A 27921-nucleotide genomic window follows, 5' to 3' on the forward strand; every position below is an offset into this window, starting at 1 on the left:
AAAAACTTGTTTCCTTTAAATTCACAGATTTTACATCTGTAATATTTATTTTTCCTCGACAGGAGCAGGTCACTGTTATCTACTGTGAGATCCAGTTCACTAAAGAATCTGAGGAAATTTCATGAGGCCAAAAAAGACATAAATATGTAAACAAAAGTTATTCATTTAATATAAGGCAATGAAAGAAATCACATCATATAAACAGGTTGCACAGAAGCTCCAAAACATATCAAAATGTATATTGTAGGAATTTAAACACCGAACCCCATTGTACCCATAATGAAACAACTGTTAAGCTAAATAATAACAGTATAAAGTGCTGTCTCATTTAGTTGTATGCAATCATCACAAGGCAAAGATATTAGCATTTCCAGAACATGAACCTAAAAGGATCTGCCAGGTACAAAACAAGCATTAAAACACCTGTTGCGCTTACGTATTTATTAACTTCCTACCCATTTACAGCAGTCAAAATGAGCCAAGATTGTTGTAAAAATCTATTGATCAATAATGTGTTCCCTTACTTTGCAAATATTAAAATGTTTTTAAAAAGATCCAGCTGTTGGGTCCATACTCAGCACTGCAAGTCAGCATCTTTGTCCTATGGAGGAGTCAGTTCTTCCTTCTATAGAGAAAAAAGTAAAAGTTTCTTTAGTTTTGTTTAAAATGTTTTAAATCACCAAAAGCTTTGATAACAGTTGTAATATATATAATGTGTACTGCATGTACGGCCGCAAATGAGCGGTACATTCTACAAATACTAAACCACATAGACAACATATCCCCAAATCCATGCCACAGCTCTCCCAGAGTAACGGCAAGCCACAACATGCAGAAATCGACATAAACATGTTGGTGACTGCAGGAAGGATGGAGTGGTAAGACTATTAATTCTCGTTAATTGGAAAAGACACATGAGTAGAGAAAGAGAATGATGAAACAAACTGAAGAAATAAAGAAATGAAGGTTATGGTTTACCAGGGCCACAGCATAACGAGACCACTTTGGAGTCTGGCTAAGGAACTTTCAGACATATCGCAAGATTGTTTTCAATCAACTAGACGACTAGTGGCCAGGTAATGCAAAACACTTGTTGTGTCCAAGTTCTTTATATCAAGAGTTATGTCAACAAAAAAAAGTATAAAAAGAAGCTGGTAAGAGAAGGTAAAACACTGCAGTAAGCAACACTTTAAAATGGCAGGAGAGATGCAAAGGAGAGGTCTGGGTTAGAGTGAAGCACACCTGGCAACAAAGGATCCCTGGATGAGTCCAAAACCTGTTGAAGATGAAGCCATGTCAGAATTGTATCTCTTTTCCCCGTTCTATCTCTCTCTAAAACTAATACTCACACACAAACTAAAATTAAGTTTGGTCAGTTGGTAGAGCAGACGTCCATGAACCACAGATCAGTGGTTTCACTCCTGGTCCTCATGACTACATGTTGAAGTGTCCCTGGGTAGGTCACTCATCTTCAAAGCTGTTCCGAGTGTCTGCTAGTCATTGTAAGTCTCTTTGGATTAAAGTGTCTGTGACCTAATCTATTACGTGCCAAACCCCAAACATACCGATATCCTAAAGCAGATCATCACAGCGAAATTCAATTATTTTCTCATGAGAACCAGTATATTGTCCCCATGAGAAAAACTTTGTACCCACAAATAACTGTTGTCAGATTTAAGTCCCCATAATGTCACACACGCAGACACAGACACAGACACACAGACACACAGACACACACACACACACACACACACACACAGAGCTTTTGGTTATTATTCCAATTTCCTTACTTCCAGAAAGCACTTAATTCATTTTAATGCAGTTGGATGTATAAACCTGTATAGAGTTGAAACTCAACTGAGGTAAAACACCAGCACCTGCTGTGCTGTACTCAAAACCTCTTAAACTACAAACGTGACTTACTAACAATACAAGGAAATCTCAAATCACGGCCAGTTAATATTCCTACTATACAAGCAACAACTATGTTCAATGACTCATTACAAGTTTTGGAAGCAATCTGAAAATATAATTGCTTTAAAAATTTGTCAAATGTAACATATGTAAAGAAACATTAAAGAAATACATGCTGAGGTCAGTAAAGATCAGGTAAATTCAATAAATGCAGGAACTTCCACAGTAGTTTGTAGATTACAAATGCTTGTTCTGTCAGGTTTTAAAACTGGGAACAGAGGTTGGTTTGAAACACGGCTTCATATTTTTATCACATTTATCACATACAACGGCTTAGTAAGGTGGTCATACGCATTCTGCAACCTGTGGTGTAGAATTAATCCTGATAGGATCAAAGTGACATTTTGTCTATTTTATTTGGGAAATTGAACAAAAAAGTACACCATGGGCTAAACCCAAACAAATATGCTGAGGGATAGATCACTGCACGGGTGTGGAATAAATACACTGTACAGAAAAGTTTCCAAAAGTTTGGAAACATCTACACACTTTTTTATTTCTATTATGTTGTTTGGGTTTTATTCAATCAGATGGTTGTTAAAGAATCACAATCCACACAAAAAAACAAATAATTCATTTTTTAAGGCTATTTGAAGACAAAATAATGGTCAGGTTTGCAGCAATAATTGCCTGACAAAGCTGTGGGTGATTTACTGGGTGATTTTCTCCCAGGCCTTCTGCTAAAGGCCTGCTGTGTTGGTCGGGCAGACATCTATCATCTTTTCATGAGCACTCAGTCTTAGATATTTGTTTTTCACCAGAAACACATTTAAAACTTAATTTTAGGCATCTAAAAACCCCAGTTTGTTTATCCTATCCCCCTGCTACCTTTTTTTATTTGCCAACAATAGTAGGGTTTCTCTCTCTTGTTCTCTCTTGTTTTCTTCAATGATGCAGCCAAATTAGGAGCCGTAAGACATCTGTCAAAGAAGACACTAGTAAGTACTTGTCTTTTTGGGCAGATGTGCACTTGAGCCTTCGACTGCCTCTTCTGTCCTTTTTGGATCCAGTTGCAGCATAACTCTAGAGATTATAGTGTAGACATTTTAAGAAATCTAATTCCTTGGCCATAACTCAGAGAATAACCTTCCTTTCTCAAGACAACTATAGCTGTTTTGTTCTATTTTGTGTTCTAGTTTATACTGAAAATGGCAGGTCACTAACTGTGGAAGAGGAGCCAAATATAAACTCATAATATTGGTTTACTGGACATGACCTGATGTTAAAATGTTTTAACACCTGGGGGAGGGGGGTTGCTAAGTATTCTATGCTCAAATATGCTTTAAAATTAACTACCTTTTTTGGGGTGATATGTGATCCATTTACAGATAAAACAAACAAAAGGTAATAGAAATACAAACTTAAGTCGCTGTTTCCAAACTTTTTCTGGCCAGTGTAGTAAAGGTCTCGAACTCCAAGTGCTCCTAGAGTTGGTCATTTTGGTGAACTGTAGTGATTTTTAATTCTATCTAATGTTCACAAATGTCTAAAAACTTCTTTTCACCTCGTGTGTTGCTGCATGTAGACCATAGAGGAAGAACAATCAAAGGTATCAAGTACCTGTACTGGGCACAACTGTGTCTAAAAATCACTGGATTCTTTGTGTTGTCCTCTCACCTCATATGGGGTTCCTGTCCAGAACTGCTTCATTTCTTTGCGGCAGCCGGCCACCACAGCAGAGGTTATCAGGGTGAAAGGCACAAGGTAAAGTAGAGCAGGCTGACCCATTCCTGACAGCAGCATCACAGCAAATGTCAGCATCATTCCCAGCAGATAGGCTACAAGAAATAAGACATATAGACAAATACAAACAGAAGGAAAGAGACAATATTAACTCACACAACATCCAGATTCAATCACCCATCAGTATTTCAGTAAATTCCTAAATTTACAAAAAATAAAGACTAGGACAAGAAACAACATGAATGTAAAATGTATCTGTTATAATGTACCTATGCAGCAGCTGACAAAATAGATCTTCTTCCTGCTGTTGGTCCAAACATCAAACCTGCTGCAATAGGCCACCAGGAGACCTGTTGGATCATTCAGGGTGCAGAGGGTGAGTCATACATCACACTACGAATGCTTACTTTTGTTTAGTCTGCCTCAGCTCTGGGCTAATGCTGCCATTTGTCTCCTGCCTTTTTAACACATTTGGTTTTCTTAAGCAAAAGAAAGCAACAAATTAATGTTTATTCAAACTACTTTAATTACATAATTACATACACCTCATCCAATCTAAATTATACTCTATATGACAAGATGGCACTGCATAAACCATTGTGTCTTGATTTGTTAAAATACTGAAACTTCAACAAAGTTTGTGAAAGTGTAGCCTCTGTATTGTCTATGCATGTAACAGTTCTATTTAGTGTAAAAATTTCAGTTTTGACTAATTTATCTGCAATTTCCATTAAATACAATAAAAATAGGTTTCTAACCAACTCAATCCAACCACGCTTACTGTATCCAGCTAAGATTTTGACATGACAGGAGCTTAGTTTGTCGTAATGTACATTACATGTTAATTGTCTTTGTACAGTGTTTATACAGACATATGCAGCAACTGTTTCTTTATGAAATATTAACTAAAGAAAGTTTAAGTAACCGGTGATGGTGACACTTTAACCTCACCTGGAACAATGATGTCACCATAACCAAGAATAGAGAACTGCATCCCACACAGGTTCTGAGCCCAAGCTGAAAACCGTGGGACACGCATCACCACTGGAAGCTGGAAAAATAAAATGTTTTTTCTGTTTAAATGGGGCAGTAGAAGAAATACAAGAGCTGTACAATGTCATTTGACAGCTTTAATAATCTCTGTCTCTGCGTAAATATGGCCCAAAACAACAATATTTTTCATGCATGTTCTTAATCAGAATAAATAGAACTCAAGCAAAAAAAAATGAGAAAAAGAAATAAATAAAATAAAAATTGAATAAATATTCGTGTGTGGCAGAAGCCTATGAACCTACAGAATTATCAATTATTTTGAAGTGGAACTAGGTACTTCCATTAATGAGTGCGTTTACATCGACATTGATTTTATTAATGTAATAATATGAGCTGGTTTCCGAAATCTGGTATTAGGGAAACTTGTTTTCCCCAGGTAGATTCTGAGAATGCCCGATTTCTTTGCCATCTATACACAGCACAGGTTTCTAATGGACTTTCTTCAACTGCACATGTGCGCTACAAAAAGCTGCAGACAGGAACAGGCATCTGAGCGAAAGGCTGAACGAAATGAGAGCTCGATAAAGGGGTGATGTCACGTCATTTTCAAAACAAAGTCTGACAGAAAATTTAACTAACACAAAGAGCCTCGTAGAAATTCAAATAAGTTACTTTCCTCTGTGGATTTTTTTAAATTCAGATGTTAAATTCTCCCCTTTTTTGCCCTTTCTCTCCCTGTGCTGTTTTTGTCCTTATCCAGTTAAAATCTGTAAAATCCAAGGAGAGAATCTTTTCCCATCTGTGAAAGCAACATCTTAAATTTGGCCTGCTTGCTGCCTCTGTACTAAAGATGGCTTCCCACCATTGATGGAGGTATATATAATACATTTTACAAGTAAATTCAACAGGGACATGTCAAGGTATCCATCTGTGAATTGAAACTCAGAACACATAGAAAGTGGATCATGCAGCAAGACAACAACCCTAAACATGTTATTCTACCTAAGAATAATAAAGCAAAAGAAATGTAATGGTTAGAAGAGCCAAGTGAAAGTCCTGAAATTAATCATATAAAAATGCTGGGTAAGGACCTGAAGCAAAGAGTTCATGCAAAGAAGATAGTGGGAAAATCTGGGGGAAAAAAATCTTACTTAAATGGAATGTAAATACAAAAACGTCCCTACACAAAACAAAAACATGAACCTGTGGTAGAACTAATAAGTGAACAATGATGAATTCAGCTTAATTAGAACTGCTGTGTTCAACATTCAAACTCAGGTGAATATTCCTGAAGTTCTTGCCTGACATTTCAGTTGTGTGAAAGGATTAGGTGTTTGACCCATCAACTGTTATTTTTTCTAAGAAAAAAGTAATAAACATACAGTATATATACACGTAAATAAGAGCATCACTGCTCCTGTAGTCAACGTTTTTTTTTTAAAATGGCATGCATGGATAAGTCAAGCCTTACTTTCTCAGAGGGAGCCTGGGGTTCAGCAGGGATCTCCACCATGTTACCTTGCGTCTACGACAGAGCCCACCCAACCCCAGTGCACAGTTAGTCAATCAGCCTATTATTCCCCTCTGGGCATAATCAACAAGCTGTGCAGCCCAGTCAGGATGTTAATAAAGGCAGTACAAAGTTGTGGGAAAATCCACCAATAGAAGTGTTTAGGTTTTCATTAGGACTTCAGCCGCACTCTGTTCTCGTTGAACATGACGATGCTTCATCAATAAAGGTATAAGAAATAAATGCAGAACCTTATATTTCAGCAAATATTTTGCTGAAATATTTAGACAATTTGGTGGAGTTTCCCTTCAAGATTGGAAACAATGCAGCAGGACTTACCTTCTCTCCAGCATCTGGGCCAAGAGCAACCTGTACCATAATGCTAACTCCATCCTGTTGACAAAGAAACGCCAGCTGTTTATGTTATGCTTTTCATTCATTTCGGTATATCAAAACACCATGCATTTATGTGGCATTACATGGCAACACCAGAGCTGCAAAAACATTTTCCCTGTGTGTAGTTGTGTGCAGTTACCTTAGCAAGTTACTCAAATAAAGCTTTTAATTAACTTAAGGCAAAACCTGGTTGGCCATAAAAGTAGTAAAAACTGAATTACCCACTCTGTCACCTTAGTACCACTCTACCAAAAATAAATAGACTTGTACCTTTGTGAAGAAAGGAGTGATAAAAACGAAGAAGACGTCGTATACAAGCAGAAGGCTCAGCAGAATCACACAAATCTACGAGACAAAAGGAAATTAAATGCAAAAAGATCTGTCATAGTATATATCTGGGACACATGAGATAAAATGTTAGTATAGGTACTTCTTAAGCTTAAGAAAGAATGAAAGAAAATCTAGCAAATAATAAAGAAGAGATACCTTGAAATTGGACAGTGATATGGTCTTCATAAAGTTGAGGCAGAAAGCGATGCCAAGAAGATCCTGCAAAATCCAGATCCAGCTAAAGGAAACGAAAAGCTCCTATTATTTGTGTTTTCATTTTGCAATGTGTTTTAAAATCTAGTAGAACAGTCTACCTCAATGTCTTGCTACAAAACATATGGCAAGTTTCACCCAATTAATTATATAAACAAACAGGCAACAAACTGATTCTTCACAGTATCTGCTACATGTGACTGAGACACAAAGGTTCTATTCGTGTGTTTGTCCTGACAGTACCTTTCTTCGTTTCTGTAGACTCCCCATATCACAGCAATGGTAATGCAGACAGCAGCCAGAATGAGGGACCTCACAGAGAAGTTCCAATTTTTAATGGAGAAGCTAGAAGAAACAGGAACACACTCAAATAAACAAAACAAAACACTTACTCAGCACAACTGCCTCTGAGTAAGACACCAATGTCAACATGATTACCCAGAAACCAGAAATAAAACATTTCCTGTTACTTTTGCTTCCTCACACAGTATTGACACATCTGTCCAGTAAGGTTTTTTATTTCTATGTGATAGATTTCTATGAAGTGATACCACCATCTGTGTTTCTTATAGAACTTCTATCTATTTTAGGTTTGCAAAACACCCGTGGAAAATGTGAGTTATGGAAAGAATAAAACTCATACCTTACAGTGCCACAACCAATTTTTTCCAACACCGCATCAAAACAGCTGAACAATGCAGAGGCAGATGCCAGACAGAAAATAGCAATGATGATGTAAACTGGGGAAAAAAATGGAAACAGAGCACATTTGCAAAACTTAAGATAATATTGCTTCTTTGAATACATGCGAGTTGTATTTTCTCTCTACTCACCAAGCACACTGTAGTAAAGGTACATAAGGACCAGCATTCCACACATCAGGGCCACAAATATAACCACTTTCAGAGGAGAGTATAGAGAAAGTTCTCCTGTGTCTGCTTTGTTTTCTCCCCCTCCTGCCCCGGCTGCACAGCCACTTAGCCGCTCTCTTTTAACAAACAGAATACATTTGAATGCTTTTCCCCATATCTACTGTATTTGAAAAAAAAAACAAGAACTATTCACTGTACTGAACCACTGAATTTCTAGCATACAGTTTAATGCACAACACTGCATAAATGGTATGCATTATTAAATGGAAAGTTCATGCCATCGATCTTCCTTATTTTGAATAGTAGACAAACAAAAAGTTAAGGCAACATTAAGGCCGTGTGTTTTTCTGTTACCTTTGCTCTACATTAAATGTGTGTATTTCGCATGCTAGTGCTCTAGCTCACCTTTCACATGCCCCGCTCCAGTAGCCGCCCAGAACGACAGTGACAATGGAAATCAGCAGAATGACTGCAATGCTTGGATCAATCTTTGATTGAGGTGGAGCATAGAGCTTCACCTCCATGTCATTACCAAACACCTGATGACATATACAGATTTAACATTTGATGAACACCTTTATCTTTTTAAATAAAATAAACCTTTACATAAAGAGAAGCAGCAATACAAAAGCATCAGAAACAATAAACACTGTCTGACCTGCTGTGCATCCAGGATATCCCTATACCTCATGAGAGCCAGAGGAATATGGATCTTTGCATACTCTGAGTCATTAGCTGATGGGGTCATCTAAAAGGTGGCATAGCACAGAAGACATTTTTATAAATACAGATGGTACGATTTCTAAACTAAACTTTGGTTTGTCATTTTGTGCACCATATATTGTCAAACAAATAAGCCAAAGATTACTTGCACAGTTCATAATGATAAGAACAAGAAAACTTGCACAGCATTAAAAACAGCTATGTTAAGATGGCAGGTTAAAGGTTAAAAAAAATAAAAAAAGGTTATTAAGATATTACATTAAAAAAAAAGAATGATGTAAATGGCCTACCAGACTATGGTTGCTGGCAATGAGCAAAGCTGTCGCTCCTAAGCTCTGAGCATTCAGAGCTTTCTGGCTGAAATCACACTCCCCTCTCATCACCACCAAAGCTTTCCCCTTTACCACATCTGGACTGAGTCCTGAGCCATTACACAGCGCAGTTGAAATCATATTAAGCAGTGGATACTGCTCCTGCAAAAGTGAAAATAGTCTTTATTAGCAAAGTGTTAACATTCCTATTTTCAATCTAAGAGACATAACATTTACAGTCTTAATAGTTTCTGAGAGTAACGTCCTAGATTAAAACTAACAGCCCCTTTTCTGTCTTATCTATTTAACCTATTCTTTTGTATAAAAGGGCGAGGACAGGCCCTTGTGACACTCTTATGCTACATATTCCAGGTTTTAGAAGCAAAATGTTAAATCCAACTAACAATACCACATACACATTTCTCATGCATTCACCACAGATGTAACAGATTCTTGTCAAAACTTCCTTTCTGCTCTTTCTTGCATTTGCATCCCAAAAAATGGAAACACTTCTTCTGATAGCATTTTGCTCTGACGTTTTCTCCTAGAGTTAGTTTTGTTTGCCTTGTACCTCACTTGTGAGTCGCTTTGGAGCAAAGCATATGCCAAATGACTAAATGTAAATTCTTGTCCCTCTTATTTAAATAATTTGGCATGTCGTGCCCCCACATGTTTATGCAAACACTGAGTGGATTTTTAACACAATAAACAACACAAATAATTTGATCTAAGCACATAGTCATTACTTGTTCCATTGCAAATAGGTATGGTAAACACATTAATTAGTGTGGTATCCGCCAGTATGTTGGGGCAACTGTGGCACAGGAGGTAGAGTGGTCATCCACAATCCCACAGTTGATGGTTCGATCCCCGGTTCCTCCGGTCTGTATGGCAGCTCCCCCATCGGTGTAAGTGTGATTGTGAGTGCGAATGGGTGAATGAGAAGCAGTGTAGAGTGGATTGAGTACCAATGGGTAAGAAAAAGGTGCTACATAAGTGCAGACCCTTTACCATTTATGTATAACATGATGTAAAATGGTAATAAGTGATATTTTGTTATTTGAGATTATTAATCTAAAGGTTGACTACTCCAATGGCAACTTTGGCAGTTGACAACTTAATTTCTACTTCTTTTCTACTGTAACAACAGCAGAACAAAAGCAGAATATGATTTAGAATTACTCGACAATGTGTGTTTGTCCATAAAAGGAAATTAATTCCGGTTTCTGATGTCTCTTATCTTACTAGCATACATATAAAAAAAATGCCAATTTAAAATTGGCACAATAACAAGTAAGTATTCGCACTGACAGACAAAAGCATGAACCTTGAAATTAAATGAAAGAAATAGCCAACTTAGTGAAACATCAATTACTTTCCAGTCCAGATTCTAACTAATCACCATAGAATAAGTCTTTAAAAGGTTTAAAAAAAAAACTTACAGCAGTGTCAAGGCTTGGTTTTAGAGGGGTCCATGAGCGATTGTAGACAATGCAGTACTCCTTATAAGTAGGACCACTGCTAATGTGCAAGACTGCTTCTTGGCAGCTTATCTGTTGGGGAAAAAAATGTAATGTGTATTTTAAAACACTAACATTAAGCTTTGATGTGTTTACATGAAAATAAGTTCTTTGTTTACGTCTTTAATTTTTTTTTTTTATGAACAGACAACACATACCGAGCGGGCATTCACGCTGTTGGACCAGTAAATAATAACTTAATAGCTGGCTTGCTACACTTTGTGTGGTGTTTCTTGACGTTTTGTTGTGTCAGTAAAGGTTTAGTTTTTGATCAACTACACGTCAACAGACATAGGTAGCTCACTTTCTAAATAACACGCTAACAGGAAATTCAAGCTGGTAATATGTACTCTTGCGTGGGTGGCAGTATTCTTTAGCTCGCCACCTTAGTTTCACTTTTTGTCAACGTAATCCAAATTTTTGCAAGGTTCTAATAGTTCACTAGCTGTTTACTTTCTATAAACTTTGGCACTCAGAATGGAAATTGCACTTTTACTTCAAGATACAACTTTGTTATACTGCAGCAAAGTGTTCTGTTACTTCAGATAATGGTTTGTCTACTGATGCTTTCCTTGCTGGTTCACTAACAGCTTCAGCTTGTAAACAAATGCACATGTACTAGTCTGTCACGTCGAGGGGTCAAAGAACCACAGCTATTTTCAGCTGTGTAAGAGTGAATACACTAAGCAAACGACAGGGGGAGACAAATCTTTATCGGCCTATTGAGTTTACGAAAACATCTGAGCCCTAACGAGCTTCGAGCAACAAGGGAACAGAAAGCAGAGAATAGACATCAACAGATTAAACTGGTGTGACAGCTAAGGCTGAGTCTCCGCAGGCATCTAATTAGCATTTGTGGATCACTATGAGTGAAACCGACATGAATTTAATCACAGAGATAAATCGTCTGTTCGTTGAGCAGCTGAATGGCATATTCACAGTGAAACCTTAACTTCCTTGATGACATCGGGGAAATCCACCTCGGCCAACCCAGTAACCTAAAATATATTTAAACGGGCTGCGAGTGAAGTGAGACATAATGTCATCCAATGTAAAGTTTTCTCTAGTGTTTCTAGTATAGCATAACGTTATTAAGTTTCCTCCAGCTTTAGCGATGCTACCTCCAGCTAACCATAGCGTTAGCTCCAACAGTGGTCGGAATCATTTGCCTCGTTGTATAGTAGAAAACATAGTCCTTATGATACACACATTAGTATCGTACCGACTTTAAACAAATTATATATTCTAAACAGTTAGCAAGTCATAGGTAACAAAATATGAGACCAGGCCTTTCACTGCTAACTAAAGTACAGCCACTTCAGATGTAGTAACGTTATTAGAAACTCGAAACTTGCCTGTGATACCATGAAAACGACTGACAAAATAACGATTTTGACGACTCCTTCCATTTTGGTAACATTCGATTGTTGTCAGTCTTATGGCGTTAACACTAATTGACTTCTGTATGTCAAGGAGCCACTTTTTTTTGCTAACGTTAAGTTAACCGTGTCTTCATAACGTTAGCTGTCATTTAGCCTGCCTGTCGCTAACAGCTACTTCCTGTATTGGCTCGTGACACATGACGCGCTGAGCCTTTGGTTTCTGCCCACAGACTGTTTCACTTCGCAGCGTCTCCGCAACACGAAATTGCACTTGCATTAAAATCCTATTACAAAACTGTGTTATGTGACATGTCCCATCCTTTCATTACACATATAGCTGTAAACTCTATTCCACTGGCTGACTTATATTTCACATCCTAAAATTATATAATAAATAAACAGAGATACATAAGATACCTTTTAAGCATAATGAAATGTCTTATGCATGTTTTGTCACCTTTTAAACAAAAATCTCACTATGCTTTAACAGTGAGATTGAAGATCATGGCAAAATAGGACATCTGGAACCTCTGTGGCCGTTTACCAAGAATAAGTAAAGAGCCTTTCAAAGGTCTATTAGAGAATGTGAACGCAGCACTACCAACAATCCCTACTACAACTATCAGTAAGACCAATAGGCTGATATACACCTGAGCAATAGTGATCTTTGAGATGCTTGGCTATAAGTTTAACAAAAGCCTTAAGGAGCATTATCCTCCACGGGGAAGGAGTTTGAAGGTAACACGAAGACATCCAACAGAGGGATGCCCTGTTGGAGGTGGGGAGAGTTCTTGCAAGAGACGAAGAGCTGGACAGCACCAGGCCCCTTAAACAATCCATACCTACCTGTTAAAGAAGCTAACTTCACTCCATGAGCATCAGGACAAATGAACAAACTACTAATGGATGGAACCCATCTTGAATGGTTAAATAAAGGCCGGACAGTCCTGATCATGAAGGACCGCCAGAAGGGAGCAGTTCAATTCAACTACTGCCCAGTACCTTGGGATCCCGCAGGCAAATGGGAATGATGGGAAATGTCCCACCAGAGTTTTTTTCTTTAGTATTACACAACTTTTCCAGTGTTTTGTTGCCTGTCCCAACTTTTTTTGAAATGTGTTGCATGCATCAAATTCTATATGAGCAAACATGTATTAAAAAACAATCAACATTTTCAGTTTTAACATTTGACATGTTGTATTTGTTCTATTTACAATGAAAATTAGGTTTGAAATGATTTGTAAATCATTGTATTGCATTTTACACAGAGTCCCAACTTTTCCAAAAATAGGGTTTGTACATTTGTACATTTTGTTCATTAGATAAAACATTTTAGAATCTGGTGACACACAATGGCACTCTTTAGCCTAACTTAGGGTTTCTGTATTTGCTTAAAAATGTGACACTTGCATTATTTGTGGAGATAAAGTCTTAAAACTGGGATCCAGCCATCTTTATTGTTTCTCTCTCTGCCTGATCACAGTGTGCAGACCAAAAGTATACTGTAGTTGGTGGTAGAAATTTCTGTTGTTGTTGTGTTTAAATGTTTTATCTTTTTGCTCCTCCAGTGCATGAATTGTAATAATTTGTGACCCTAATATTTTCAGTTTTTTTTTTTATTTCATTGACGTGTGACCTGTAAACATCAAAATGTGATTTTCAAAGAAAAACGCAACATGTACTTGACATTATAAAGGCAGTTTTTCCATTGCAAGTGACTGTGAGGACTAGGCTGACAAATAACAACCGGTTTTGGGTCAGCATGTTCCCTTCCTTCCTGGTTGTGTCTTGAACACTAAATTGGATCCAGGGAAATTAATCCACCTCAGTAAATCAAAACAGATCCTGCAAAATGCACACAAGGCAACACATAAGAAATATATCTTAAGTAATAGAGTTTACTTGATAAAAAAGTCAGTTTCTTTTAAAAATGCTTTCTGCATTCTTTCTACACATCTTCAGTATAAATTTGACCTAAATATGTGGAGCATTTAGCTGTTACTAACCAATGTATTCAATAATCAGGCTGTCTTGAAGCAGAGTCAGATGTCAACAGTGATTTTTAAGTGCTTTGTTTGTTCTCTCTGTTAAAAGGATTGTTATTGTATAAAGACCTCTCCTGCTCTAGTTTCATTGACATGAAAATAGTTCATTTTAAACTGGTCAAAAGACTCAGAATGGAAACTTTAACAAGACATTTTTATCTGTTACCAGGAAGTCCCAGTTTTCTAAATAATACATAATGTAAACATTGACTACTACCCTCCAGAGTACTTTAAAAATGTTGGTATTAGGATAAAACTATTGTTTTATTATTCAGATGCCATTGCCTCTCATTGTTGATGTTCTGTTCAACTTTGTTTAGAAAGACAGACATGAGCTTAGTTCTATAATTTGCAGTTTGAATAGCACATTCATAAAAAGTAAGATACATTTGAGGATGTAAGGGCCCATACAAATAAAAATACAAAATGTATTGATCACAGTACCCTAAAACACAAATTGTATTAAATCAAGTGAGCATGTTATTTAGTGGATATAAAAGTGTAAAGTTACTAAAAGACATGAAATACATGTACATAAAAATAAAAATAGTTTAAAATAAAAAAGAAACTAAGAGAACCACATAATTAAGACAAAAAATCTGATGTCACACACAAGGCTTGCACCTAAATTAAACACTCAAGACTAAATATACATAAACCAATACTGGTGTTTTGATTTAATCTGTTAGTGAAATAGTTAGGGTGATATTTAAACAAAGGATTTTCATGAATTTGTAAAACAAAAACTAAAGTAACTTTTGTTTTTATGGACATTACATTTTGGGTTTATGATTTTAGTAATATTACAATACTAATATGGAGCTCAGTTGGTAAAAGCAGTGATCCACAGACCACAAGGTCAGTGGCTCAATCCCCATTCCCGGCTATATGTCAAAGTGCTTCTGGACAAGACACTGAACCCCTAACAGTGTCCCCTCCCCAGCTGTGCAGTGCCGGTCAAAGCCCGGTAGAAATTGGGGAGGGTTGTGTCAGGAAAGGCATCCAGCATAAAAACCAAATCAACATGCGGACAATGATCCGATATGGCGACCATGAACTCACGGGATAAGCCGAAAGGACAAAAAAAAAAGAAAGGAAAAAAGACTGAGAAATTAGACGAAAGTTGTTTTAAGGGATGACGGAATGAGTACATTAATCAAAGAAGACTGGATAAATCTAATAAAAGGCGAAAGTAGAGGAGCACATTCTTTAACCAGGTGAGTTGATACAGCCCCACACTATTCAAACGGTGATTTATACAATTAATATTCATTAAAATTGTTCTGGCAAAGTGTTAAAAGAAATATTATGTGTATTTTTGTGCCTTGTGGTGATTGTTGTGTGTAATTGACATAACAAATTTTGGGGTTGTAACAGTGAACATGAATCATAATTTATTCGCCATCTCTATGTGTTTCGTCATTGATTATATGCATGAATTTGGGCTTGAGGTCAGACCACACCCCGGAAAAGGATTTTACACGCCTGTGATTGGTGTGCGCTTATAGGTGGAGCGGCTGCACGGGGTGCGCTGGATAGTGGAGGCGCTGGAGATGCGCAGGTTTAGGTAAGTCACGTTGATCTTCTTTTCGACCACCTACTGAAAACAAAAAGACAGTGACACCGACTGTGACTTTCCTGCTAAGTACTTCGGTTTCGAAAACGGCGAAAAAAGCTAAGCAAACCACCCTGTCCTCTGGATTTGAAGGTAAGTTTGTTTCTTTGTCATTTATACTCCCACTTTGATTCGAGGTTAAATAAATAGGGACAATATTCATTTTATGTGGAAACCAAATTTGTATTGAACATATTAGACCATTAAAAGTAGGACTCGGTGTCTTCTTACTTCTCTTGATGCTTTGAGGTTTTTTTTTTTATTTTACTGTCATGGATGTAAAATAGAATACGATGTGTGGTTTAAATTGTAAGGACATTCAGTGAAATCATGCTGCAGCTGAGAAAATGGCTTTAATAAGTAATACGTAATTATTTTACATCATAAATCAAAAGCTACCAATCACATGGAAACAATTTGATAGAGCAGGAGAAAGTAGGTCTGTGTGTGTGTGAGTTTGTGAATAATTGGTAAATGCTTATTGCAAGTCTGTGCTTTTGCCTAAATAACTAATATGTAGCTGAATGCACTTACTGTTCCTCACATTTTGTTCTTAAACTTTCCATCCGAGTGATAAATTCTAATGCCAATGAGGCTTTTTTTGTATTATTTATCAGTGGGATGATTGTGTTTCTGCACCCTAATTCACCTTTTTTGTACACTGCTCATGTCCATCTTCTGCTTGCCAGTGCGTCTTCGAGGTGAATGACAACAACGGTTCTTCTTCCTCTGAAGCCTCATAATATGAACACCACTCTGTGTGACTCTGCACTGACCATGTTTCACCTGACTACACAGCACCACCTGAACACCAGCTGTCTCTGCTCCTTGCAGACTGCCAACTGGCCAGCAGCATGTGGCCCCCTCCAGCTTCCCACATTCACCACAGCAGCCAAAGTCAGAGTGATCATTACGTTCATTCTCTGTGGCATATCTGCTTTTTGTAACCTGGCTGTTCTGTGGGCAGCACTCAGTAATGGGAAACACAAATCCCACATCAGGGTGCTGATTATCAACCTGACAATGGCTGATCTGCTGGTCACCTTCATTGTGATGCCTGTGGATGCCGTGTGGAACATCACAGTCCAGTGGGTTGCTGGGGACTTTGCCTGCAGGCTATTGATGTTTCTTAAGCTGCAGGCGATGTACTCCTGTGCTTTTGTCACTGTGGTGATCAGTCTGGACAGACAGTCAGCCATCCTTAACCCTCTAGCTATCAACACGGCCAGAAAGAGGAACAGAATAATGCTGACTGTGGCATGGGGAATGAGTATCGTACTGTCCATTCCTCAGGTAAGTACATAGGGCAGTGGTCAGGACTGATTTTCACTAGACAGGCTTTAAGTAGGTTTTTGTGAAAATAATTTCTCCAGAAAGAAATAAGCTTTTAACCTGTGCCTGGTGCCAGTCCTGAGCCCGGATAAAAAAAATGTATGGAACACATTCCGTTGTGGCGACCCCTGAAGGGACAAGCCGAAAGCTGTTGACTATACCCGTTCTTTTTGGCAAAGGCAATTCTGTTCATACAGAATATGACATTTTTTTTTGCCATTTGTACAAATATCATCAACGTACTAACTGTACCATAATGATCCATGGCTGCATCTGTGTCCGTGAAGCACATTTATAAAGCTTCAAAGAAAATATTTTTTCTATAAGAAAAAATATTTACATTTCACAACCTGAGGTAGTGTCTGTCTCTGGCAGGTCTACCACAATGATGACATGACCAAGGCTGTGCATGGTACTTCATATGGTTAAAAACATTTTAGAAAATTGTTTCCCATCCCTAGATATTCCTTTTTCACAATGTGACCATCATCCATCCTGAGGACTTCACTCAGTGTACAACACGTGGAAGTTTTGTTACTCACTGGCATGAAACAGCCTACAACATGTTCACATTTTCCTGTTTGTTCCTGCTGCCACTGGTCATCATGATCACCTGTTACACCAGGATATTCTGTGAGATCTCCAAGCGGCTAAAAAAGGATAACTGTAAGTTTAAAATGAGCCTAATTGATTAGCACTTATGTGGTATGACTGCAGATGCACAGCATGTTTGACCCACGTGCGAGTAAAAATAAACAAATAAAAGGCCATAACTCACACAGGTACAATAGAGTAGTCAACATTGGTTGCGATTGATGGAGTCTAGGTTAGGTGTGTGTTAGTGTTTCAAATTAGGGTTAGGTAAATTCAGATGCATGACCAGCATGCTGACGATGCTAACTGGATGCTCCATGTGTAAATGTAAGAGTTTTTAACAGGCATGTATGTGTACAACTACTCGTGTATTTTCTTAAGATCCACCATAAACCTTATATGCTAACACTGTAGATGTCATACCTACCGAACAACTGCATATTACAGAGCAGTATCACTGTAAGCATGTCAACATGCTGTTGGCAGCATTTAGCTTGAAGCTCTCTGATTATTAGTTTTGAAGTCAATTGTATGCAAACAAGTCAACTCAAAACATTACCATAAAGCTAAAACTGTTGGAAAATTTGGCTGAACTGAACCTAAAAGCATTACCAGGCAGCTCTTGTGATACACGCTCCAAATGTTAATATTTTTTTTAATGTAATCTATTGCAAAAAGGCAATACAGTAAATTTTACACATCACATTTACACATTTTAAAACACAAACTGTTTTGTATAAAGTGTTTGAGTGTTTTGTTTCTGCCATCTTTTCTGCTCCCAGTGCCCTCCAGTGAAGTGTATTTGCGGTGTTCAAAGAATAACATCCCCAGAGCCCGGATGAGAACTCTAAAGATGAGCATTATTATTGTTTTGTCTTTCATAATATGCTGGACTCCATACTACTTGCTAGGCCTGTGGTACTGGTTCTTTCCTGAAGATCTGGAGGGGAAGGTCCCCCACTCACTGGCCCACATTCTCTTTATCTTTGGTATTGTCAATGCCTGCCTGGACCCACTCATCTATGGCCTGTTCACCATTCCCTTCCATAAGGGGATCAGGAGGCACTACTGTAATGCTATCACAGCATCAGACCTGGATAACAATACAGTTATTAATGAATCTTTCACCTATGGCTCTAATTCCCTGCCAACTAAAAGAGAGGTGAGTGAGAGGTTCACGTTGTGCAGGGATAATCACAGCAAAGCAGAGTCAACATCACCAGGAAGCAGCTTTTTAACAGCAGACAATGATACAGAAAGAGATCTGAACCCCTCCAGCCCAGAGAGCATCTTATAAGGAAACCGCAGCAGATTATTATCAATTTTTACAGCTGTTGTATAATCATGCTATTTATGCTGTCTGATGTGTTGGGTCATAGTCAAATGTGGAAACAGTCATTACTGCCATTACTTGTTAATTTAAAAACATTTTATTTACAGTAAAACTGAAGGCTTCATAAATTAAACATGCTGATCAGACTACACTGACATGAGCATCTATTATAAATTAATATTTCTGTGTTCTAAATTGAAGTTCGTGGTCATCATGAATCAAATGCATTGTTGTCACTTGGAGCATCTACTATCTCTATGGCTATTAGAAATGTTGCACAGCAGTTATTATCACACAGCTGCCTATTATCAGTGACGAGTCAGTGCTTAAACGAAAATGCCATTTTTGCTGCAGAATTGTGAGAGTTAATGTGTCAGAATTAAGAAACACTTAAACATCATCTTTAGTTCTGCAATAAGGATAGTTATAAACATGTACATTAGATTCATTATTTCAGTATTTATTCATCTTTATAACAAAATATTAATAAAATGAACCCACAGTTCCCCTTACAAATTTTATAGCTTTAAACCGGTCAACTGGAGCTTCAGAGATAGAAAAGAAAACTCAAGTTAAGTCATTTATGCTGTTCAGTATGAACAAAGCACAAGAACAAACTACCTAAGGATAAAATTGCCTAATAGGCCAATTAGGTGAAAGTGGGAAGTCACAAAGAATAACCCATTTTAAACAGATGAGTTTTAAGTTGTGATTTGAACTGAAATAAAGAATCGGCGTTACAAATATTGTCAGAGAGAGAGTTGTAAAGATGGGGGCAGTGCGACTAAACGCCCTAGAGCCCATGGTAGTTAAACGTGCGGTGGGTGTGAACAGAAAAGACCCATAGTGGAAGAACAAAGAGTACGGAAAGCGGGATGTGATTGTAAGGGCTCTGACAGGTAAGGTGGTGTCAGGTTCTGAAGGGCTTTAAAGGTAAAGTGGAGGATTTTAAAGTAAACATGATATTTGGTGGGAAGCCAGAGAAGCAGTTGAAGAAGAGGGGTGACATGTTGTATGGCGAGAGTCTGGGTTATAATATGAGTAGCAAAGTTCTGAACCAGTGAGATTTTTAGGAGAATCTTCTGTGGAATACCAGATAACAGAGCATTACAGTAGTCAAGATAGGAAGTGACCAGTGAGTGGATAAGGACAGGATGAAGGCGAGCAATGTTATGTTATGACAAAAGATAAGGTCCTGTCAAAGAGAACACCCAAGTTCCTCATCTGGGGAGAAGTAGTAAGAGAGTACCCCTCAATGGGAAAGGAGAAAGTCTCAGAGAGGGTGGATCAGAAGAACCTCAGTCTTGTTACTATAAAGCTGAAGGAAGTTTAAAGTAAGTTTATATAAAAACTTGGTGAGACAGGTGGGTGGGACAGCAGAGTCAGGCTTGGTGGATATATGAAGTTTTGTATCATCTGCATAGCAGATGAATACCAAATTCCCTGAGAATATGGCCAATGGGGAGAAGATAAATTAAAAAACAAGAGAGGCCCAAGGACAGAGCCTCATGGAACACCACTAGTGGCAGGCCAGGGCTGTGAATAAAACGTTTTTAGTTGTACAAAATGGGTACGATCACAGAGGTAAGAAGTAAACCAGGCGAGAGGAATGCCAGTAATGCCAATAGCTGCTAGGTCCAATATGATGTTATGTGAAACAGTGTCAAAATCTGCACTTAAATAAAGCTGGACCAAGATGGTTAACAGTCTATGATCATTAGTGACCTTAACCAAGCAGATTTCATTACTGTATTTGGGATGAAACCCAGACTGAAATGATAAACTGATTATTGTCATTAAGATGACCATAAATCTGTCCTGCAACTACTTTTTTCACATTTTTTGAGATAAATAGAGTGAGAAATTGGACAGTCATCCACGGACCACAGGGTCAGTGGTTCGATTCCTGGTCCCGGCTATATGTCAAAGTGTCTCTGAGCAAGACACTGAACCCCTAACTGCCCATTCCCATCCCAGCTGTGCAGTGCCGGTCCAAGCCCAGTAGAAATTGGGGAGGGTTGTGTCAGGAAGGGCATCCGGCATAAAAACTGTGCCAAATCAACATGCGGACAATGACCCACTGTGGCGACCCTGAACTCACGGGATAAGCCGAAAGGACAAAAAAAAAAAAAAAAAAAGACTGAGAAATTGGACGAAAGTTGTTTTAAGGGATGACGGAATAAGTACATTAATCAAAGAAGACTGGATAAATCTAATAAAAGGTGAAAGTACAGGAGCACATTCTTTAACCAGGTGAGTTGGCAGAGGATAAAGCAAACCTGTTGAAGTCTTAGATTTTGAAATGAGACTGTAAATGTATGATTCACAAGTGAGCTTGAAAGTAGAAAAGAACAGGCAGGGGGAATTTGTAAACAAATTCCATGAAGAATTAAATTGTTTAGGAGGCTAACTGCTCATGTATTTTGACATAAATGCCTCACAGTGAGCACTACAATACAGATGGGATGGTAGTGAGTCAGGAGGTTTCAAAATATTCTTGACAGTAGAGAACAGAACTTTGGTGTTGCCTTTACTAGATTTAATAACGATCTGGCTGCCGAGAGAGAGTCTTTATAGAGTATATTTCCTTGTGTACCGTGAGTCCAGTTTTTTTGTAAATATGTTCCAGGTGAGATCTCTAGATTTTAGCTGGCGTAGTTCCAGAGTAAACCAAAGAGAAGTCCGGGTTGGAGAGGTGCCACAGTCTCCAAAAGCTTATACAGTTTAGACTTGTATTGAAGAACAAAATCATCAGTAGTTGTCAAGTAACCACTACCGAGGAGGTTATTTATGGCAATGGTGGCAGTAGAGGCATCAGTTGACTTCAGCTCTGGTGAGATTCTGTTGGGCCGTCACTGCATACTCCTGTAGTTTCATCCATGTTTCCATTATAGCTTTATTCCTTTCATCCACAGACAGGCCTCTTCATACAACACATGCAAGACACTACACATCAGTCTTCAAAGGTAAGTGCACACCACATAATCAAAAGTATTCAGGTATAAGGACAAAGAACAAACCTTTGTTGAAGGTAGAGATTGCAAGTTTCCGCTAGAGTGGCAAAGCTTGTTTTTTGTTGTGGAGAGTGTGGAAGACCAATATACTGTCTAATGATTTCAGACTCTCTGAAATCATAGATGAGAAGCTGACTCTGTCTGTCCTTTTTAGAATCTGCACTGCAGTCTGGGTCACTATCACCTAAGTGACACATGCAAGTGTTTAGTTACAGCATCAATTCATCTTCATATTGGACTTGTTTTTGAAGTTTTTTTCTTGCTATATCCACATTGTTATGAATTCATCTTTGTCTAACTCCTCTTGAATGTTATCAGTGCTTTATCTTCTGAAGTTGAAAAAACTTTGGTTTAACAGAAACAAAACCAAACCACAATTTTGTCTGGCTTTACCTCGTATGAACAGAGTTTGCTGTTCAGTGTCCAGAGCATAAACAGGCTTGCAGGGAGTAGAAATCAGAAGAGTTTTAGGAGGAATCAAAAAGCATACAGTTTTGTCGTTGATGACATCTTTGAGGATCATTTTTCCATTTCTTTGCACCACAAGAAACTAGACATGAAAAATAAGAACATCAAGGCACCCAATAATAATAATACTGTTAGATTAATGCTAGTAGAGATTTTATTATACTTACCAAGTTCTGCAGAAATGACACTGGTGCCGTCATAGATGGGAGGTCTCTGCTGTCTTTTGGACTGTACAGATAAAGGAGATCATTTGTGATGATGACTGTTATTTCACATAATATACTTGTCTACATAGGATATAGGAAGACATGTAAACCTCAGGTAACCTTTCATTGACAAGCACTGTGTACGACTCTGTCCCTCTTCTTATGGTGACTGTGTGAATTGTCCCACTTTTACACACCACCAAAACATGGACTGCACTAGCAAAAGTCTGGCAGTTTTCAGTAGACACAGGCCAATAGTCCACAAAATGGATTCTGAAGAGAGCACTGTCAGTTGCTGTCACTAAGACAACTGACAATGGGGACCCTGAAGGAAAGGCAAAAAGAAAGAACATTAAAAAGAGAGAAATGTATAACCCTGTGTGTATTTCACAAACCTCTGTTAAGCAAAGGTGGTTGTTTGTTTGTTTTGCCCGAAAAATGCTGTAGTGCAACTCAACAATTGTGATGAATCATCCATTCTTGCGCATTGGTCTGGATTAATATGAAGTCACAAAGAAAGAATCAGAAATGCAGACATGAATAGACTTATCAGGACAACCCTACACCAAATATAAAAAACACAGCAAATGGTATTGATCAGTTAATCTTAAAACTATTACTTTGCCAGTAGGTTATTAACTCTAACAAAGAGGTTTGAACACTTACTTAGAGGTTAAACAGTATTAATATTGCTTGAAATCTTTGTTAAGGGGTGACTTCACCAATTTTCAAACTTGCTTTTAATGGCTCTTGTTTAGGGTGTACAGTAAATGTACATTGATACTTTTAAACTTCCCCCTGACTTCCCTTTATTAATATATTTCTCTGCTTCTAGCTAAAAAACTCCTCCAGATGACCCAATCACCCGAAGTAGTTTTTATAATTAGGAGTTAAGATAATGTCATCTGGGGGAGCTCTGAAAGAGCAGTTTTACTATAAATACAAACTCCATAGTGTGAGCAACAAGATGACACAATCTGAACTAAAGGTTCCTCCAAGTGATTTCATCTGGAGGCATTTGTGAGCTAGAAGAACAGAGAAATTTCAATATAGGAAAGTCAAAGAGAAGATTACTGTTATTTATGTACACGTACTACCCAAACTAGAACCAAAAGAAGCAACATTAAAATCAGTGATCAAATAACCTTAGTAGTAACATACAGTTCATGGGAAGCTTTTATCATGTTACTGTTACACTGATACTGTTGGCACAAAATACACCCAAGTGTAGACATTTTTCATAATCACCATTGAATACATACTGATTAAAATACTTTAGATGGGGAATTGTTTTTGAGCTTCCTTTCATTTTATCATGTCCCTCTGCCCATGTGCATAATAAAAACTGTTTAGCATTTCCTACATTAGAATTAAGATAAAACATGCTTTAGTTAAAGGGCACTGAGATGAGGTTAAATTTTTTTTTTTTGAAATGTCATGTCACTATAAGATTTGCTCACCTGATTGCCTGTCCCAGACGCACACCAAGCCATCATCAAGCCCAAGAGCTATATAACGAGTGCATCTACTAACAGCAGAACATAGGATTTCCTTTGCGTTTGGCCACAGCATATCTGGGATGGGTTCTACATCTGCTTTGAAAACAGATGAGTCAAAACCAAAAATCTATGGTTACTCCCTTAATAATGAAAAAAGGCACATTATAGGGTTAGGATCATCCAGCCGACTTGTTTCTGTTTGAATAATTATCCTACTTGATTTGTTCTTTGTTGTTTTTTGCAGCAAATAATGAAGAAGATTATGGCTGCCCTTCCACCACACGCAGACAGCAACAGGCAATTCTGCTAAAAAACAGAAAAAATAAAGCTGAAAATAAAAGGATCACGGCCCATCATTACCAATTTAAAATACCTTAATTAGCATTTGAGTATGAGAGATAAAATCCATAGAAACATGTCATCTGAGGTTTACACTTGTGCCTGTCAATCTGATATTGTGTTTTATTGTGGAAACTGCCACATATATTCAGTGGGAAGCTCAACATCAGTAGACAACAATTTTACATTAACCTTTTTAGAATTCACAGCCTAACCAGTACCTACTTATCAGGGGCTGCAAAACTAACTGCAGCCCCTGATAATTAGCAACACTCATGTTTTAACTACTGGAGAACCCAGCACCACCCTTCCTTCATTACAAACCTGGCTGAGACAGCACTTTGCTTTCACCAGGAAATTTACTGCAAGGCAGGAGGAAGTGATGGGTGCAACATCTAAAAAAAGAAAAGGGTCCAATGTCAGATGGACAAAACGTAAATGTTGAAAAGAAAGATGAGGGTCGATAAAACCTTTAGATAAAATGATTTACATAATTCACAATATTATCACAGGCACACATTTGAGCTCAGACTTCCCCCCAAGTCTGAAGTCAAAATCAATCCAAGGTCAATGAACAAGTAATACTTAAATAATGCAGAAACACATCATAAAAAATAAGTGCGCATCAAACATTATTCTCATACAGTATATAGAAATTCTAGTGAAATTCTGATTCTACTTGTCCAAAGTTTATGGTACCTTGACTTTACAATGGTTTCCATAGTTTTTTCAGAATCTTTGTTAAAACACTCATTCCACTGATGCCTGTCAATGTCCACATCCAAAGCCAAGCAGTGTGTCAAAAAGTCTGCTGTCTGCAAAACCTCAAGTTGACCTTCCAATGCTGTCCGTACATCATAGCAGAAACAAAGTAAGCCATCGAGTGAGAAGAATTATTGTCATTTAAACAAGACATATAGTTTGAGACAAATATAAACTCATAGTCTGTTTGATTGAAATATAATATAGTTATAATACATATTTCATGTCAGTACAACCTGCTGGAATTTTGGGTGGCTTGATTTTAGCTTCAACTGTCAACAAAGACCATGTCACATCCAAATCCCTAGGTGAGTTTGGGTGCTGGAGATGAAGAAAAAATTTAGTGGCAGCAGTTAAAATGTTTAAGAAGCCTGTGCTATGCAAATGTTTTCACTTTTGTGCACCTTTTTGCACACCAACCCATTTTAATTGTAACTGATCTAATGACATAGAAACAAACCCAGTTCACAGTAAAATATGATGCTTTATGCAAAATTATGTTAAAAAAAATCCGATAATTTAATTACAGTACAATACACACATGTGATACTGCCGTCTTTAGTTCTTTTAACCAGGCATCTGTGGGGAAGTGAAAGACTTCGAGCCAAACAGCACCATTGCCTGATAAAATATATCATATTCATTCATTATCATTTGAATGTGAAGTAATAACTATAATTTACATATGAATAATTCAACTCAAACCTTACTTACAGATAAATGATGCAGCTCCATAATGTCCCCTTTCAGATAGCTCAAATGTCAAGCAAATGCTCCTTCTGTTGATATCTTCCTAATAATGACAAGATTTTGGAATGGAAAATAATTAAAAATAAAACATTATTTCTTATCAATAATTCATGTTGTGAAGGCAAAAATTAAGATATCTTCCACATCCTAAATATTCAGATGTTTTAAAACTAAACACAAAAAGCCATATCTCTGGAAATGTAATAATAAGTGGCAATACGCACCATGATGTTAATAACACTGAGGAGGTGTATGGAGTCACAGTGATATGCAAATACTCTTGCAACACCTGCAGTAGAAGATGACAGCGGCTGATGTCAGAGCCTGTTTCTACACTTTGTCAATATCTAATGGAGGTTTCCAGTTTTAACTTAACGCACAGGTGTTATTATTTCAGTTCTCTTTATGATAATTCACAATGAAGAGGATCCCAGTGTATGTGAAGTGTATATCATTCAGAATTTTTTACCTTATGAAATGAGAAAATGTACCCACCCATATCATCCACAGTGCCAAGTAGATAGACCATCTCAGCCATTGTAGTCATCTGAATAAATGTAATTTCCAATCTTCTCTGCAGCCAGTTTGCCATACACATTAGAGAAGACACACGCCACACAGACAAGCCCCTGGAGTGACCCAGACTGAGGTACCTGCCATCTTCAGAGCACGCCAAACAGTTGGTGCTCTCCGGAAGCTGACAGTCACAAGGGCCAGAACATTAAGACCCACATTTCCTTTTAGGTCAACAACCTTTTTATTTTCACTTGCAGAGTAAAAAGCAAGGAATTTTGGTGGCTGTAATGACTTTTGTAGATTTTGACAATGATCTACATTACAGAAACAAACTGGACACGCATCAAAAGAAGATACTAGGGCTGTCACTTTTTTTAATCACTTTAAAATGATGTTTGAATTGAATTAACTTAATTAGACGCAACCCACACAACGCAATGTTGCGATGTTGAGATGCTTGGGGGGTGTTGTTGTCCGATCAGCTCACTGGGTTCCCCCATTTTGTCGTATCAAATAAAATGTTAGTGCGCAAGTTTACTGAGAGGGCAATAAATGCACCCAGCAGATCAAGCTGATAATGAATGTTAAGAACGTCCTCTGCTGGAGACATGGCAAGTGACATCAAACGGCCTCGTGCTTAGAAATACTATTACAATTTTCAAAACAATGTTGTCAAGTCTTTTTAACATGTCTGTCCTAAACTCTGTACCTGTGCCATCCCAGAATGTTTCAAAGAAGGTGTTTCCTCTGTGGATATCTCTGCTTTGCAAGATGCTTCCATTTCTGGTGTAGCTACAGCACCTTTTCTACATGGACAACAGTTGAACAAGCACATGTTACTTTACAAGAAAGTATAATGTTTTCTTTACAGTAACCTGCTGAATTTGTTGTTATTTAGATGTTATGTAGATATTGTTATATGAACGTGGTGGAGAAAGAGTGCACCGCTCTCTGTTGCTCATCACGAGGTTTCTTTAAATCTTGGTTCCTAGTCGAGTTCACTATTTCACTAGTCTGGGAAAGGCAGGCGTTAACTATGCTATTTCATAAATATCAGCAACCAGCAGACAGCTAATACCACAGAAAACATATAAAGCAACTGATATAATAAACATCCTGTCCGCTAAACAGCTTAAAGTGACTTTTGCTTCGCAAAGACTAACGGAAACTGGTTTAAAAGCAGCCTGTGAATTCTGTAAGCTAAGACTAGCGCTAACACTGAAAAGGCGACTTTCAGCTGAACTTGCGAACTCAGAAATGTACAGTCACAGTGTGCAGAGGTGGCATTTACAAATTATTAACTAAAATATGTCACTGTTCATAAATGCTGCTATTAGCCAGCGGTGTTACCGTACTTAGGCTCAGCTGAAGTTGGAGACACACCAGCAGCCCCGGAAAGTGCAGCGTTGCAGGGTTGTCATGACAACAGTGTGTCCGCGGACGCAACGTTGCCAGGTCAAGTGAGGTCGTGCTTTCGTATCCAGCTAATCCTGTCAACGACACCAGTTCTTCATTACTGATAAAAAAGGAAGCAAATTGGT

At 37.9% G+C, this 27921-nt stretch overlaps 3 protein-coding genes across 6 annotated transcripts; 1 reads left to right on the forward strand and 2 right to left on the reverse strand.

Annotated features, from left to right (window-relative positions):
• Positions 1-147: 147 nt before the first annotated feature.
• Positions 148-12099, reverse strand: zgc:123258 (uncharacterized protein LOC641502 homolog). Of its 3 annotated transcripts, XM_067495340.1 has the most exons (17): positions 11881-12099; positions 10448-10558; positions 8985-9167; positions 8630-8719; positions 8377-8510; positions 7933-8087; positions 7743-7839; positions 7343-7444; positions 7043-7124; positions 6827-6901; positions 6500-6553; positions 6122-6175; positions 4609-4708; positions 3927-4007; positions 3592-3752; positions 1243-1276; positions 148-625 (listed from the first exon to the last, which is right to left on the reverse strand). In XM_067495340.1, the coding sequence occupies exons 1-17, from the start codon at positions 11932-11934 to the stop codon at positions 588-590; spliced, it is 1605 nt and encodes a 534-aa protein (XP_067351441.1). In that variant the 5' UTR covers positions 11935-12099; the 3' UTR covers positions 148-587. The 3 variants fall into 3 exon arrangements, with proteins under 3 accessions (XP_067351441.1, XP_067351443.1, XP_067351442.1); XM_067495342.1 differs by lacking the exon at positions 6122-6175; XM_067495341.1 differs by lacking the exon at positions 1243-1276.
• Positions 12100-15475: 3376 nt separating this feature from the next.
• LOC137114332 (putative gonadotropin-releasing hormone II receptor) lies at positions 15476-18790 on the forward strand. Its single transcript, XM_067495345.1, has 3 exons — positions 15476-16860; positions 17361-17565; positions 18276-18790. The coding sequence occupies exons 1-3, from the start codon at positions 16273-16275 to the stop codon at positions 18788-18790; spliced, it is 1308 nt and encodes a 435-aa protein (XP_067351446.1). The 5' UTR covers positions 15476-16272.
• Positions 18791-19457: 667 nt separating this feature from the next.
• wdr93 (WD repeat domain 93) lies at positions 19458-27890 on the reverse strand. Of its 2 annotated transcripts, none has more exons than XM_067495344.1 (16): positions 27736-27890; positions 27090-27186; positions 26360-26561; positions 26089-26153; positions 25829-25907; positions 25656-25735; positions 25351-25435; positions 25052-25196; positions 24677-24747; positions 24230-24316; positions 23975-24106; positions 22635-22839; positions 22476-22536; positions 22234-22390; positions 21847-22024; positions 19458-21749 (listed from the first exon to the last, which is right to left on the reverse strand). In XM_067495344.1, exons 2-16 carry the CDS (start codon positions 27159-27161, stop codon positions 21641-21643), a joined length of 1728 nt encoding a protein of 575 aa, XP_067351445.1. In that variant the 5' UTR covers positions 27162-27186; positions 27736-27890; the 3' UTR covers positions 19458-21640. The 2 variants fall into 2 exon arrangements, with proteins under 2 accessions (XP_067351445.1, XP_067351444.1); XM_067495343.1 differs by having other exon boundaries at positions 24230-24319.
• Positions 27891-27921: the final 31 nt, after the last annotated feature.

This window comes from Channa argus, chromosome 2 (genome assembly GCF_033026475.1).
Source record: "Channa argus isolate prfri chromosome 2, Channa argus male v1.0, whole genome shotgun sequence".
Classification (NCBI taxonomy): domain Eukaryota; kingdom Metazoa; phylum Chordata; class Actinopteri; order Anabantiformes; family Channidae; genus Channa; species Channa argus.